The sequence below is a fragment of the Rhopilema esculentum genome, chromosome 7, assembly GCF_057945365.1.
Source record: "Rhopilema esculentum isolate cy_ngs chromosome 7, ASM5794536v1, whole genome shotgun sequence".
NCBI classification, from domain to species: Eukaryota; Metazoa; Cnidaria; class Scyphozoa; order Rhizostomeae; family Rhizostomatidae; genus Rhopilema; species Rhopilema esculentum.
Genome location: NC_142821.1, coordinates 6754483 through 6771252, shown reverse-complemented (window position 1 = coordinate 6771252; position 16770 = coordinate 6754483). Strand labels below are relative to the sequence as shown.

Here is a 16770-nt window from a genome sequence, read left to right as displayed (position 1 = left end):
AGACCTAAAAGAGTCATTTTTTGAAAGCAGAAGCTAGTCCAAACAATTGTGATACACCTTATGACAGTTGAGGTTTGATATCCAAAAATTTTGGTGATAACCCATTATCTTGCGTCATTCAGTCCGGGTTTTAAAATTGGCTTTTATCATGTGACATGTCAATTCCCGCGGCTTTTGAAGCGTGAGGAAAACAAGTTATACGCAAAAAAAATCTTGACAGTTGTGTTTGCGGATGGTGAGCGAAGATCACAGGCAGTTAACATTCCGCTCAGGTCATTCAGCGAAGAGAAAATGTCTCTTCTTTACTTAAAATACGCCGAGTCCAAATTGCCAGTCGTTTTTCATGGATTTCTGTGCATTTTGGCCTACTTATTTTGGGCAAGCTTGGCTGCACTTATGTTGCCGATGCTGTTGATTTATAAACTCTTCAAGCTTTTGGAGAAAGGAGTGATAACTTACCAGAAACTCGGGACAGAATTAGCAACCTTCGATTTAGTTCTACTTCATGAATCTGACGGGAATCCAAATTACATTTCTGCTCTGATGATGATCAAGGGTAAGGCAGACATTGCCAAACTCAGGTCTCTGGTCGAAACGAAAATAATTATTGGACAGCTGGAAAAAACTTATACGAGAATGAAGCAGCGTGTTACTAAGTGTTATAATACATATTTATGGAGGGACGAAGAAAACTTCAATATTAATGATCATATTGTGGCATATGGAAACGATAATGTATCGTCGAAAGACGAGCTTGAAAAGATTTTCACTGAGTTGAGTTCTGTGCCGATTCCTGATAACATTTCGCCATGGTTGTTTACGATTATCAACTTGGCTGGCAAAGAGGAAATGTACTGTATTCATTTTCAGTTACATCATTGTATAGGAGATGGTTTCGCCATGGTTGGCCTTTTAGGGCAACTTGTAGACAGCAAATTGAAATTGATAGAGCCGAAGAAGAACCACGGTGTGATGGCCTATCCAATCCGTAGAATCATCCAGGGTATCGTTACTGGCCCTTTGGTACTCCTTGTATTGTTATTGTCGCGTTATGTTGGAAATCCATTCAAGACTGAGACACCACCATCTCGGAAGAAAGTTAGCTGGACAAATTCAATTGAACTGGATACAGTAAAAGCAATAAAAAACACCACCGGTAGGCATCTTGTATTGTCGTATGTTCTTGAAGAATAAAAAATAAACCACTTGCCCTCGTTTACAGGTGGCGACTTATCAGCTGATCAGCTGATCTACTGTATCGAAAAGGGTGGCATTTGCCTAATTGAATTTTTTTCTTATCCTGTAGGCTTTAGCAATCCATGTTAAAAATGTTAGATAATATCTTGGCTTTCCATTCAAATACTCAGTGAAAGTCGACAAAAGTAGCAAAGAGAAGCTAAAAAATATATGTGTGAATGAAGAAAAGGCCACTGTAGCAGGCTGCTCGACGGGCTCCAGGGAGTTCTTGCGGCGAAAAGTCGATAAAAATTGGCAAATATGAAACACCGCAATACGCCGAGAATGGAAAACAATAAAAACACGTAAATCAGTAAAGGCTAATATTTCGCCCCGGCATACGGGGCTTCATCTGAGCAAAAGTTAACGGGCTCAATATATACCTTTATACCTTGTGTCTCAGTCTTGATAAAAATTATAAACCTTTTTTATCGAAACCAATACCAAATTTTGTATTTCGAATATGACTTAGAAATTTTTCACAACTTTTTCTGCCGAAATGTTTTCCCTGAACATTCCCTTCTCTTTGGAATGAATCAAATTGCTCTTTTTTGCCTGTTGGATACAATTTTCTTTAGTTTGCATTATTATATGCTAGAAATCTGACCAAGATAAAATAAAGGGTACTGCATTTTGAATTACTGAAAAATAGGTCATTCTGAAATTTTAGACTCCTTAGATACTTCACAGAGAGTAAGATTTTCGAAAAAAACGTTGTCCTAGCCAACCAAGTCATGTCATTAATCTTCTTTTTAATTGACCAGCAACTAGAGAATTTTACTTTCTCATGGGCTTCGACACAGGTTGGATTTTGGGAGGGGGGCAAGGGAAACATTAACAACCATAACAAAATATTTTGCTCTACTGTTTTGGGAAAACATGGGGGTGCCATGACCCCCCAGCCCCCCTTCGTCGGAGGCCTTGTTTCTATGTAATTGAGCTAGATAAAGTAGTTTACGCTGGGTCTGTTCCCTAAAAACAGGGCTCTAGCAGTGTTTAGCCTCGAATTACATATAATTGTCTCTGATAACTTCTTTGAAAAGCTGGGAGACATCTTCTTTTTCTGAAATGCAAAACTTCCGGGACTGCGAAGAAAAAGCAGATTTTACCTAAGCTGCAAAATTTAGTTATGCACCCTTTATCTGTGCGAAAATGGCCAAAAGTGTGATATTTGTCAGTGTTTGAGCAAGCATTCACGTGATTGCCATGAGACATGATGCGCAAAGTGTTAATCATCGATTGCAAAACCATAAACCAATATGGACATCATATATCCGCACGTAACTTGTTGCGAATCTGGGCTAGACCTGGAGATAATTAAACAAAGGGGGCTAGAAAATGGAGCTTTATGTTAGGACGTTGGATTGAAGACATGAAAAGCGCCAAGTGGCCTAAGTTTACAATAGCTGAACATCATATTTTTATATCTCTGGCTCCAGGTATTAATTGTCTACTTTTTAGATACATAAAGGGCTTGAAGTTTCCTAGTGTCACCGCGTAACTGAATCTAGAAAAAATTACCGTATATATTACGGTGTAGTATCATTTAGGATGTTATTTCTGTAGGTAGCTATTTTTGAACATTTCGGTTTATCTCTTTGCTCTGGTGGTTTGACGACTTCTGACATCACTGAAATAACCGCTGGATTACCCGAGTCCAAGCTTATTAGCAGGATTAGTGTCCTTCCAAGTGCAGATTACCAATTTTTTAAAGTGAGATTGAGTATCATAGGCATTCACCTCGAAGCCAACAACTTTTCTTTTCCTTGATGTTCTCCTACGAATCTGATCTAACCTGTCAGCGCCTGTACCTTGTTGAGCAGTGCGGGTAGCATCTACGTGATTCAACCACTGCTCTCTATAAAAGTCTTTTATAGAGATCAGTGGATTCACCTTGCAATAACATTTTTGGCAAGCTCAATTAAATTTTCAAATTCAAATTAATTTTATATTCAGCAACAATTTACAAAATTAGATGTCAATAAAGCGATTAATATTGAAGTATAATTAGCAAATTACAATAGCATAAAAATTTTTTAACAATATTGTTGCCTAGGATGCTAGGAGGAACCGGGACGGTTTTTCGAGCCCAACACCCTAAATACAGAGTTGAAAATATAATAATGATAACAATGAAAATCAGATTATATTACAGTAAAACTATTGAAAATGATATGAATTCAAATTCTGAGTTTAAAAACAGGAATAGAACAATTACAATAAGAATTCAGATAAACCAAAGAAAAGAAAGGGCAAAATTGGGTGAAAAGAGAAAGTAAGTGGGAGGGGGAGACACGTAATTCTCGTTTGATTTGTAATGAAGAAATCAAAGAGTAAGGGAACAATTGTTTTATAATGCACCCCGAACACTGGTATTATTCGTTTATTCAGTGATAGGCTATGTTCCATTTACTCAAAGAGTAAGGGAACAATTGTTTTATAATGCACCCCGAACACTGGTATTATTCGTTTATTCAGTGATAGGCTATGTTCCATTTACATTTGTCTGTGATTTTTAGATTCTACTGTGAATGACGTCATTACATCATGTATTGCTGGTGCTATTCGCAAGTATCTGCAAAGCAAAGGGAACCAAGAACCTGAAGACATGCCGATAACGATGACGTATAATTCCAGGTCAGTTTCGATAAAAACGCTTGATTGCATTCCGCTTGGCAATCATTCGGGAGCGACATTTTTAAAGCTTCCAGTCTCGGTTGCAGACCCCGAAAAGAGGCTCAAACTAACCAAAGCAAGAATAGACGCGATGAAAAAGTCATCTGATCCGCATCTGTTTTCTTTCATTTACTCCTTTGTGTTGGGACATCTGCCCGAATCTTTGTCAAGACTATCACTGTCTTTCTTGAACCGACATTGCAGTCTTGTATATTCAAATGTTCCCGGACCGCTTGAGCCAATACACGTCACTGGCCAAGAAATCAAGTCAATAATGGTAACACCACCTTTAGCCTTTGATCTTGGTATATCGATTGCGGTTCTGACATACGCTGGAAACCTCCGCCTGACTGTTCTTAGTGACGAACGGGTATTAGAAGACCCTTCCAAGCTGACACAGATTTTTGAGGAAGAGATTTATGATCTGGCTCACAGGGCTTCGAAAAAAGATTAAGACAATTTGTCTGTCACAAATGTCATTGCAACGCAACTATTACAAAACATGCATCTTTCGTAGAAAAAATTCATGCCATTCTTTAAGCACATACTTACAGGATTTTTAAGATGTTTTTAATTTTCTTACCAATCGTTTAATAATCGTCGTGGTATAACTGTAATTTTTATGGTATCGCATGCACCCAGCTTTATAAGAAGCATGACCTGCAACGCGAAATTTGGCACTAATTGCATTGTTAAAGTTGTTTTAAAAGCAGTTCTTTATATAAATTTAGAAGGTCGGGTATCTACTATAACTTTAGTTGCAAAGTTACCGTTGAAGCAAGGGGTTATCACTAATAAGTAGACACTGATAAGTAAGTTACAATAAAGTTCACCTACTGCAGGCACCACCAAGCAGGGGGCTGGGGACTTAAGCCCCCCACTTTTTGCAAAAAAATGCCTATTTTTCAGACAAACCCCCCTTCCCCCCACTTTTCTCAGCGCTCTGCGGTGCCTGTACTGACTGGTTGGGCAGTGTGCCCCGCAACATATGGTGGTACCAAAAAATATATACTAAGCTGCAAGCCAAGGCGAAATGAAATTTGGATTTTTGTTGTATTGAAGTTCTATCTGCGAACACGCCTAAAAAGATGAAAAATGAAATCAAGTTTTTTCCACGCCTACTAAGCTAATAGGTAGCACCTATTTGACCGATGGCAGAAATATCCTTTCGCAGTTTTGCAACCATTGATTTTTCAAGCAGGATAGCCAGCAGTTCAGAAGCTTCCTATAAAATGGATTCGTCTATAGCTGCTATCTAATAAAAGAGTGTGCATCGTCTAGGGATGGATTTTGGAACAAATGCAGGCATATGTACCAGAAGTAGCCATCAACGCTAATGCCATTCAATACTTTATACAAACCATCACGTATATATGGAGTATAATATGGAATGTTATTTAATCATCTACTTGGCATTGCCATCTAACTGCGAAAATTGTCCCTGTTGTTTGAGTAATTTTTTACACTTAAGGAATAAACACTTTATATTTACTACAGTACACAGCCGTAGATATTTTTGAGAAAGTTAACTTAATATAGAGTTTTATAAAGTTGTTTTTATATCGCCTGGATCGATCGTAACTAAATTCTAGTTCGTAGAAAGCTGTAAAATACACGATTTTGTAACAAATAAGTATTGTTTTGCTAACAACAAAGACGTTTTAACATAGAACTGGACTGAAGGCTTCTTCTTAATACCTCAGTATTTTGACACAAGGGTGTTCATTTCAGGCTCCTAGCTATGGTGGTGCCGTGGAGGGGGGCCACAGGGGTCCAGCCTCCTTGTTAAAATATAGATATACATATATTTTTGAGGGGCTCAGACCCCCCTTTAGCAAGTCAACATATGTTTGGTTGGGTGAATTGCTTACAATGGCAATGTGAAGTTACCCTTATGATGCTATCGATTTCCCATGAATGAACCATTTCTACTAACCTTTCACAGTTGGTGAATATTTTAAATGATTTCTTAATCAGAACAGACAATTTAAAACATATGTTACCCCTGCCAAGCTGGTATTTTCTCAGGCAGAGGTTTGTTCTCGTCGACATTTTCTATGGGTCAGTCCAGAGGAGTGTGGTCCGTATCCAATGCACCCCTTCCCATTGGCTAAAGGCACGATTTGTTAAGAACAGGGTTTGTCTTTTGTAACTTGCTGAATTTGGTTCAAGTTTTGTAAGTCAATTTCCTTGGTGGCATGTTTAGGAAGAAGCCATTATTTCCTTTCTCTAAGCCCAACCTTTATATCACATGACTTTGTCTATCGTATATTACTCTGAAATGTTTTAAAAGTTGAATTAAATTGACTATTTTAGTAATTATGTTTGGTTAAACAAGCTTGATTTTTGACAATCTCTTTATGTTCCTTTTTTTGACAAGTCTCTTCGTGTTCCTCTTGTCGCCTAGTTTAAAGTAACATTACATTTATATTCGCTCTGAAATATTTCTAGGACATCCATTAACAATTGCTTTTCTCTATAAACTTCATAAACCCGTCGTTGCTTCAAACGGTTTTTGTTGCACATGCAGAATTACTTTTCACTAGAAATGAAGATGTCGCTGATACAAATAATCTGTGATAAACTCCATACGTAGAAATTACGCTTTATGTATTTGGTGGAATTATTTGCAATCTCGTCTATAAAATTTCGAGAGAAAATCTTCTTTACAGTCATAACTTATGCATTTCTCGATTTGTTTGTGAGACGGTTATTTGATGAGGCTAGTAGGCTATATATCATTCAGCTACTAATGACACACGACAACCTCTGTGGAAAGCCTCATAAAACCACACCCTTATGGCGGGTTATAATTTATTATATGTTTGGGTAGTATTATTGGAGATTTAAAGATTTTACCCTGCACTTATCTTTATAATAATACACTATATGAGGACACCGAAGATCGATTTTCCAAATACAGTATAACAGCAGCACTGGAACATGCCCAAACTCAGATGAAAATTTTCTTCCATTTTTATAGGGCAAACAGATGTTAAAAGCCAACAAACCTTTATAATAAAAATATCACGCAAAACCGTCAATGATTTTAGAAACAATTAATGATATGGCTGTAGAACAATTTTCAACTTCTTTTCAAAGACAAAAGATCATCAAGCTTTGTCAAAAATTCTTTGTCCTCATGTCCATTGGGATGGCAAAGAATGCTACTCTTTTTTATACTGATCAGTGTTGTGTCATTTATCCATGGCAGATTTTCACTTTTTCAGACACCAGCTTTGTAGTGACTGATAGGGACCCCTTACCCCCATTTCAGATTCACGATGTTGTGACGCTCTGGACGTGACTTTGTTCTGCGCTTGCGCCAAGGCCAAGATTGTGATAGTTTGAAAGATGGCGTCGCTGAGGAATAGTGCGAGGTTCCTTGGACTAAAGGCGACGTCTGGCAGCCCATTAACGCCACAAAGAAACACCGAATTGCCTAAAGCTGCACGACTTCTTCGTGTCCTTAGTAGCAGATCACTCGAGTTTTCACGTTCATATGCGTCAGAAGAGAGGACAAGGGGCACATTTCTCTCAAAACTCTTAGGCCAATCTGTTTCTCCGCACACTGCTGCACACTCTAAAGTACTCACTGAAAGTCTGGCTTTGTATGAATTGCAGTGTAAGTGTCTTTTCAATTTGATTATTTTTTGGACGTATCAAAATTAACAGATTTTGTGATTTGCGTTTCCCATTTCTCCCAGTCTGATAAAAGAGATTAAAGATAATATTGGTTTGACTGAATTAGATTAGATTCCCGTGATCGGGGAAACGTGGAACCAAACAATGACCGCCAGTTTCTATTTATCATACTATTTTGGTCGACTTCTGCTACAAGGGCAATGGTTCAAATATAAAACATGAACCTTAATTTGTTTCTCAATCATTTGATTCCGGGGGGATTTATTGAAACGTTACTTTGTGCTTGTTATATTGCAATTAAAAATCTAAAACCCATTGAAATAGTTTGTTGTGGAGAGAAAGCAAAACCCTATATCGATAACAAAATACCTTCAACCTACACTTTTTGCATTTTCATTTTACAAGAAATAATGTCAAAACTGTCCAAACCTTCATATTTCTGTGACACCATCTAAAATTACAAATTTAGCAAATGTATTAAGTCCAGCCAAAACTGAATTTCACAATGACCAGTTTGCAGAAGATAGTTAATTTCAGTAACATCTCTTGTGCACAAAAATCAAAATTTCTGCATCAGACACTGGTATAAACTTTAATTGCACTAAACTTTCAGAGCACACATTGTTTATCCATTGAAAAATACCCTGTAAGGCCTCAATGCAAACTTGATTTTTCATTTTGAACAAAATAAAGGTTTGTCTGCAGTATTTTCCAAGAAAGGTTGCTGTAGAGCAGTGCTATTGTGCTTGAAACATGTAGCTTGTGACAACAGGAATGAGCAGCCATTTGTGAGGATTTTAGCCTCAAGTATCAGGTTGTTGGGGCAAAGTGAGATGTTGAAAGAAGTTGATGTCACAGTGAGATGTCACAAACTGTAAATGTAGTCAAATATGTTTCATTGTGTCATTTTTTCATTACAGTCTTCACTATTTTCATGCAATGCTTGTGATCCAAAAAAACACCCAGCCAGACTGTCCAAAGATTACATCTGCAAACATAAAGAGTAGATTTCAGATGAGGGCTTGTACCAAAGCTAGTCTAAATGGTTGGAGTTAGAGCAAAAATAATCTGCTTCTCATGTCCCTCTTTCTCATAGTTTAGTGAATTTTTATAGGTACCAATGACTGCCATAGACAACCTCATAAGAGCATATGATTTAAACTGGCCCTTATCACAACCAAAGGAACCCCTTTTTATGAATTAATTTCAGCCTTCAAACTAGAACATTTTTTAACATTGTGACTACATGGGGGATTTTGCCCATGTCGGCCCAACCTTGCTCTGTAGTGGAGAGAAAATGCTCCTACATGTATGGCCTATCTTATACTTTCAACTTTAAATGGGCTAAAGTTTCAGATAATTCAAGGTTAAGATATGCAGAAAATACACTCTTGTTTTTGAAAGAGTGTTTAACTTCAATAGACCTTTTATCAGGGCTGGCCGTTTGTATTTTTATAGGTGAGCTGTGAATCGCTCCCCTCATTTGCTGAGGCGAGCTAAATCAGTAACACATAGAATGTACTTTAAAGACAATCGACAGATGACTTAATAAGCCCCTTTAGTATCTGTTGGTTGCCTTAATGTAATAGCCTCAGTCAGGAGTATGATGTTTTACTCCTTTCAATTTGTATTTGCTTTAATCGTGACTTAGGCACCCCCTTTACTTGAAGTATTTAAAAGAACAGGCTCTTTCAGTTTCATGTAAAGCTGGCACAACACAAAAACAACAATTCTCTTGCAAAACAATCTTTTTGTTGTACAGAATTTGAAAATGGCTTTGAAAAAAATTTTTAAAACAATTGAAGCTATACGTCTAGCACTCTTCAGAGAATAAAACGTCAGAACATAGATGGAAAACTCTACGCTAAAATACCCAGTTTTGGATCGAAATAGGCCAATCAGAAAAAGCGAGCACATGACTGTTGAGGCTGTCCAATCAGTGCCGCTTTCCTATTGAAAATGTTACCAACGGAGTCCTAATGTGAAAACGAACTCACTTATGTCTACACAAAAGCAGTATGTCATGTTTATATTGTAGATAGATTCACAAACTGCTAGATGGAACGATGATCAGGCTTTGCCAATAATGCCAAACATGTTGCCGTTATAGTTTTCACTCAATCTGGGTTTTTCAGTAAATGCCGCTGGATAGCTGGATAGTGTAGTTGTTTTGGTTGTCGTTTTTGATCTGCAAGACAGAGTACCTTGTTCTCTTTGAGGGATAGTTTTGTTTCTATTGCTGGGAGGGACCTGCTGTCTTATTATATCCCCAATGTACAATTCCTACCAATTTCTTCGACTTTCCTTCCAAAAATATTCCTGTTTTCTTAAGATTGAAAGGTTCTAATCGCTACAAACGTACCTTTCGGTTAACTATCCTTTTCCAAATAAATCGAAGTTTATGCCTATCATAACAAAAACCGCCCAAAAAGCAAAAAGTTAATTGCAAAAAATGGAATGATGGGATAAATCGCTGCTACAAAAATAAACCAATTAACCCTTGTGTGTTTTCATAATTCTCTGAATAGGAAATTTTAGGGGAGCGATTCTGAATAGGAAATTTTAGGGCTCGCCTCAGGTTGCGAGGGGAGCATGGAGGCGAGCGCAAGCTATCGCTCGCCTCAACAACCAGGCCTGCTTTTATTATTTGACCCTGGAGAGGTTATTTATTTGTCATCTGTTCTGACATTGTGGAAGGCCTGGCCGTTTGAGGCGAGGGACAGAATTGCTCTCCTAAACAAAACATGGAGAAAAAATTGCACCCCTCAAATTTTCATTCATTTGCCCTTTCATATTCTTTCCATTCATTCATATTCACAGAATTGTGACTTATAAGGGTTAATTGGTTTAATTTTGTAAAAGTGACTTCTCCCGTTGTTGCATTTTTTGCAATTAATTTTTTGCCCTTTGGGTAGTTTAGTCAGGACAGGAACTTCAATCTATTTGGAAAAGGGTAGTGAAGCAAAAGGTATGTTTGCCAAGCGTATAACCTTTCAATTCTATGAAAACAGGCATATTTTTGGTAGGAAAGTTGAAGAGATTGGTAAGAATTGTTGATTGGGGGATAGAATGAAACAGTATGTCTTTTCCAGCATTAGCAACAAAACTTTCCCCCAAGGAGAACAGCCTACTCGGTCATGCAGAACAAAAACAACAACTAAAACATGAGATTCCACTATCGAGCAGCTAAGAGTGTTTGACCAAAACTTTAGTATGACTCAAAATGTTTGCTTTTTTCCAAGCCATTTTTAAGTTCTGTACAACAAAAAAATTGTTTGGTAAGATAATTGCTATTTTTGTGGTTTGCAAGCTTTACATGAATCTGGAAGAGTCGGTTCTGTTAAATCATGTAAGCAAAGGGGGTGCCTGAGCCACGGTTAATGCATTTGTAAATTTAACAAATGAAAAAGTACTCCTTGACTTCAAGGCTATTTAAAGACAATTGACAGATTCTAAAGGGGCTTATTTCATCTGCCTTTAAAGTACATTTTATGTGTTACTGATCTAGCTCGCTCCAGCAAATGAGGGAAGGAGCAATTCACAGATCACCTACAAAAACACAAACGGCCAGGCCTGAGTTCAGGCCTTTCAAAAATTTTACCCCTGCATTGAAGATTCCATTACACTACTTTGCTTCAAAAAATTTCTTTTTAATTGAAAATTGACTCAACACATGCACATAGCAGCACAGAACCTTTTCCCAAGAGACAGCATTGTGTTTATAAGGTGATTCAGAATTAACCTAGTATGATTTCCTCTCTTTTTTTTGCAGTTCATTATGTAAAACCAGAGTGTATGAGTGACTATCTGGATTTAGTGTAAGTCATCTTTTTTTCTATGTATTTCATTTGATTTATTCAGTGGAATTCAAGCATAAAAAACCTTCCTTAGCCACATATTCATATAAGCCGATTCTGTTTAACTCCTGTCTGTTTCAGAGTCCTTGTTTCAGCAAAAATCTGTTTCAGAACCCAGGTACCCATTATTCAGCAACCTTCCAATAGTTCTCTTACTAATTTTTGAGATTCAGACTTTAAGTTTTGTATAAGCAATATTTTCTATACTGTTTGAACTAACTGTTTAACAAAAGTGGTTATCTACCATAAGCAATAGTATTGATGGTGTTAATTCTAAGCCGTATGTACTTACTTCAAATTTTTTCAGGCCCAGACTTGTTAGTTGTTGCTTTACTTATGATATAATGCAATTTTTTAAGCTACCTGTTTTATGGAAGAAGATCTGCATTTTATTAACTGTGGTGCACCATAGTTTGTCTTCTAGTTTTGATGCTTATCAGATTTAGATCTCCCTAAATGGATTCTGGAAGTTTTTTGATCTTTTCTCTAAGATAGATGCCGCACAGTGCTCCTCGAACACAATCTCCAACTCGGAGCTCTGCCAGAACTATTATACTTTGGGTAACCTGTTCAGCTTGTGATAACCCTTTATTTTAAGCCCTTTTATAAGACTCTTGTTTATACGTTTAGCAGTTTATATTGATCAGACATGATTAATGCGTAAGAATCGCCCATTAATCATATTGTTTTGATGCAACTCTGATGTATATTCAATGTGCTTATTTTTGTGCAAGGATGGCTCAGTTGTTAGAGGCGCTGACTACAGACCCAAGAGTCCATGTTTTGAGTCCCTGGCATGACCAAACTTTCACCCATGGTGAGGAGAGTCGCCAGTTCTCTGTTAAACCAGGCGTAGGAATCATGAGATGTGGTCAAATTGAGAGGAAGGACCAGGACACTGCTCGATAAGCATAAGCTTCTCAGTGTCCTAAAAACTACCTTCGTATGCAAGGTAGAAGCAAACAAATACAAATGTGTTTATTTTACTTGAGTTCAACTATTATCATTAGGTCAGAGGTAAACCCGAAGCTTGATAAAAATGAAAATTTCCCTGGAAAGCTGATTGGAAGCTGGACTACACAATATGGAGAGTTGGACCAAGTTGGTAAGTCATTTGGGACAAATATGAATACAGCTTTGTAAGAGAAAAGGTTCATTGTGTTTGTCAATAAGCCTTGTCCTTCTTATCAAAATTATGACCTACTGGAGATCTTACATAATTTTGTAAAATCTTCATAATGATGGGTAAATGTTTTCCAAACCACCAATAAATTATATGATTGTAGACTTTGCATGTAACAATAATATCAATCAAACTTGAGGTTTTTTTTAATTTTTTCGGAGAGTCTCTTGTAGTTGCAAGTATCACCTTTTAGTTGTGATAAAAACAACAACAGTTTTAAATCTCTGAAGTTTGAAAAGGTCATAATTCTACTGTTTAGTTTACCGCTTTTTTATACCTCAAGAAAAAACTTTTTACGTTAAGAACAAATTTTTGAGAAATCATGATTTTTTATGTTTAAGCTGTTCATGGATGAAAGCAAGCAGTTTTTCAATTTTTTCCAGAGTAATGAAAAATTGGTACAAAATTTATAGGTTTATTCATTTATTTATCATTACTTTTCATTTCTAGTTCACCTTTGGAGTTATCAAGGAGGATATAAATCAGCAAGTGACGCAAAGAATTTCCTTGCCACTGACAAGGTAGATTTTTGAAACTTATTTATTTAATGGTCTTGCTGTATTGTTAGATTCATGGTTGCACAAGATGGCATCCACTTTAATTTAATATATTTTAATGTTGTTTGTCAGAAATATGCTTTGGAGAATTGTTCATATTGTGAAATTAAAAGAATGTAATCAGAAAGTTCATGATTTGATGATTAATATCCAACAATTTTTTTAAAAACCATTTATTAAAATTCAAAATGGTGATTGAAATTACTTTGATGTGTAGTTTCAGTTTTGCTTCAACATTACGTTTTAGTCATTGAGATTAATTGCTTTGGAGGACCATCAAATCAACAGAATACCTGTCAATTATTCTGTTTGTTTTTTCACTTCCTTCTTGTTATTTTCTAGGAATTTTTAGAGACAGCCAAGAAACGAAGCCTTTTGCTTAGGCGACGAGAAAATCAACTACTGCACGAATTCTCTTTTTGGGGTCAGCCTCAGTTTAGGGACCCATCACATATTTATGAACTGAGAAGCTACTCTTTGAAGGTAATGGCATGTTTAAGTGATTTTTCAAATGGGAGAAACTCTTAGCTTGGACATTTATTTATTCCACTAGAAGATATTTAGTAATTTTCTATCAAACTTTGTTCCGTCACAATACTGTTGAAAAACGATCCTTGTCCACAGACATAATCTTTTATATTTATATATATATTTATATTAAAACCATTCCTGTTGATCTTTATGATATATATTTATTGCTTTTCCCATATTTAAAATGTTAATTTTTTCAGTTACAACATTCTATTATTAAAACTGAATCTGAATACGATTTTATTAGGGTTCGTGGTCTAACAGCAAAGATCAACAGGAATGGTTTTAATTCCTTGAACTTTGAATCGAAAATCTTTCTTTATTTTATCAGCCCTTTCAATATCTCATAGGTATAAACTGTATTGTTTTCTGTCGATATGACTTCCCTTTAAGTTATTAAATAACTGTAAATGTTTGAGACGAACTAGAATATGTTGACAAGACTCTTATTCACAGGGGCGTTCTAAATTCTGAGAAATTCTGAGATGTATATATTATTTTACATGTATTATAAACGTTATATGATGAGTTTGAATTGCATTAAGAATTCAGCTGTAAGTTGAGCTCGCGTTTCATCGCGTGAAGAGATCCAGCAGTTTCTCGATTTCAGCCAGCTATCTTCTTTCTTTTTTAACCCTTATATACATGTACCTAGTTTATTTCCTTTCTTTTTGTTTTGAGTTTTTCTTGTTAAAGTTTCCAATTTGCTTCTAGCCTGGTACACTGATCGAATGGGGGAATAATTGGTTAGTTCATGTTTCACCCTTATGTTGTTTGACAATAAATTCGTAAATGTTTGTGTTTTTGTGTCAAAGCTATTCGATAATCTTTGACAAGTGGAAATGATTTTCCAATGCTATGAATATAACGCTATTGATTAAAGATTTAGGCTCTAAAAATGTATAAGTATTTTGAAATCGAGGTAAAAAAGACCGGTTCTTGCTAATGGCATTACTGATAGGCCGCGTTGAAAACTGATGAGAATCGAAAGCCAACATGAATGGCGTAAGGATGTTAAAGAAAGTCGAGACTTGAAGAGGTCATTTATAAGACCAGTGTGTTATCAATTTCGCGACAGTGTTTCTTCGAATCTTAATGGCATTATCTCTACAAGGAAATTTGAGAATCAAAGTTTTAGTCCATGTGCCAAAAATATTTGCACGGAGACAAAAAAAGGAAATATAATTGAATTATTTAATCGCGCAAGAAACTTTTTTGAGTAATATATATCGATTAGGATAATTCGACGAGTTAGGCGAGGAATAATACAAACCAAAGATAGATTACATGAAGACATAAATACTTGGAAGTACATTTTATCATAATTTTGCTATTTAGATGTTGTGTGCTTGTCGCGCAAATTTGCTGAAACAGGCGGTTGACAAAATGGTTTGTTGGGCTACTGTTTCCTGTTTATGATTATATTTTACTTCTATTCATTTTAAAGGGGGTTGGCAATCAAGATTCGACAGGACGATGCTGTTGGAGGATTTTTCTCTCAAATCGGAGACCTGTATCAAGTCCACCATATATGGGGTAAGTAGGGGCGAAAATTTTTAATATCCGATTTAAAAAATGGAAATGTTTTTAAAGATGGTAATGAAAGAGCTTTTTCTGGTATGCTGAAGAATTAAATTACTTTTTCGAATAGCAAAGAGCTTCATGATTTTTTTGCATCTCTTGCAGCCTACAAAGATCTCAGCCATCGCAAGACAGCTAGAGAAATTATGTGGCAAGAACCCGCCTGGGGAGACTGCGTTGCTAACACTGGTAAGATAACTAGTTTTGCAGTGAACTGTTGCTATCAAATGCTAGACTGCGGGTTTCTTCATTTCGTATTAGCCTTGCTACCCGAAATTTTGCAAGCTTTTATGTTTTATCAACGATTGATGCATTGTTTAGCTGCCTTTGTGAAAATAATGTGAATTCCTTTAAAAATTTCTTACATTTGCCGTCAGGTTTTTTGTTTGAATCTGCAGATATAATGCCATTAAACAATTTCAAGTTTTATAACGAGGTGTTTCTTGTTATTTAGAACGGCAGTATTTAGAAGTGTATATGCTTGGATGTTTTACGAATTACTTTCAAGAACCCCTTAATTTTTGCACTTTGTTTGGTTATGATCAAGACTTTGTGTTGTCTTATGTAATCTTCCCCCCTTTTTTCTGCCACCCAAGAGTTTTAACCAAAGTTGACATTGTCGTTTAGTAACTGGTCCCTTGTTTTAATAAACAACACTTTTTCTTTTAATTTCATTGTTATCAAGGCTGCAGAATTTATTCTAAGGTCGTTTATCCCTTATTATCTTCTCTTATTCAAAAATGTTTTTCTTTCACAGTACCACTTGTAAATCACATGGGATCGAGGATCCTGGTACCGACCTCTTTTTCACCAATGCAATAAACATTTGATGATTTGAGGATTGTGAAGCCTCGTTTTCAGGTTATATAATTTTCTATAATTTTTTATGTAAATAGAAAAATTCGTATGAAACAAATGATGTGAAAACAGTGACGAGAACAATCTTTGAACGAATTTGATAAAAGATATATTGCAATTCATCAGTTTTAATGTCTTTTGATATAATGCGTGGAATATTCAACAATGCTATTCTATATTACATTTGTTAGAATATCTAGGCCTGGTAAACCGAATTCAGAGTAAATGAGTAAAACTAACACTCATATGCAATTTCTCTAGGAACCATTTATTAGACTAGATTTGAACTGAGTCAAATTGTATTTCGTTTTTTACATCCTCTTTAAGATTTATTAAATCGTAATACACGATAATCACCGTGTGTATTAATAGAAAAAATTATTTCCTTTTTTCGGCCCAAATTTTTTATTTATCTTCTGTTATTGGTAGCTCCATAGTTTGTCTGTCTGTTCTTAGTGTTTTGTCCCTTAGTGCTTTCAGTATTGAATTCTCGCACCAGTTGCCTATTTTCTATCAGTACTTAAAAACAAATCGAATTATTTGATACCCTCCCTCCTGAATTATATAAGAGAATAGCTATCATTACATGAATACCGCTGCTATGAATTACAGTATTTCAGTAGAAGGAGGAGCCTGTAAGTTACAG

The 16770-nt window shown here is 36.0% G+C and overlaps 2 protein-coding genes across 2 annotated transcripts; both read left to right on the top strand.

Annotated features, from left to right (window-relative positions):
* Window positions 1–156: 156 nt before the first annotated feature.
* LOC135683719 (uncharacterized) lies at window positions 157–6285 on the top strand. The gene is made up of 2 exons (XM_065199063.2): window positions 157–1156; window positions 3756–6285. The coding sequence occupies exons 1-2, from the start codon at window positions 292–294 to the stop codon at window positions 4364–4366; spliced, it is 1476 nt and encodes a 491-aa protein (XP_065055135.2). The 5' UTR covers window positions 157–291; the 3' UTR covers window positions 4367–6285.
* Window positions 6286–7234: 949 nt separating this feature from the next.
* LOC135683725 (protein NipSnap homolog 1) lies at window positions 7235–16525 on the top strand. Its single transcript, XM_065199069.2, has 9 exons — window positions 7235–7537; window positions 11330–11375; window positions 12425–12519; window positions 13048–13118; window positions 13497–13637; window positions 14400–14431; window positions 15133–15221; window positions 15372–15455; window positions 16024–16525. Exons 1-9 carry the CDS (start codon window positions 7267–7269, stop codon window positions 16086–16088), a joined length of 894 nt encoding a protein of 297 aa, XP_065055141.2. The 5' UTR covers window positions 7235–7266; the 3' UTR covers window positions 16089–16525.
* The last annotated feature ends 245 nt before the right edge of the window (window positions 16526–16770 follow it).

What these genes read in the sequence shown, in the direction of transcription:
- LOC135683725 (XM_065199069.2), top strand. Translation starts at nt 7,267, where the DNA reads ATGGCGTCGCTGAGGAATAGTGCGAGGTTCCTTGGACTAAAGGCGACG. An exon ending in ATCGAATGGGGGAATAATTG is followed by an intron (nt 14,432 to 15,132) that starts GTTAGTTCATGT and finishes TTCATTTTAAAG; the next exon opens with GGGGTTGGCAATCAAGATTC. An exon ending in TCAAGTCCACCATATATGGG is followed by an intron (nt 15,222 to 15,371) that starts GTAAGTAGGGGC and finishes CATCTCTTGCAG; the next exon opens with CCTACAAAGATCTCAGCCAT.
- LOC135683719 (XM_065199063.2), top strand. Translation starts at nt 292, where the DNA reads ATGTCTCTTCTTTACTTAAAATACGCCGAGTCCAAATTGCCAGTCGTT. An exon ending in AGCAATAAAAAACACCACCG is followed by an intron (nt 1,157 to 3,755) that starts GTAGGCATCTTG and finishes TGTGATTTTTAG; the next exon opens with ATTCTACTGTGAATGACGTC.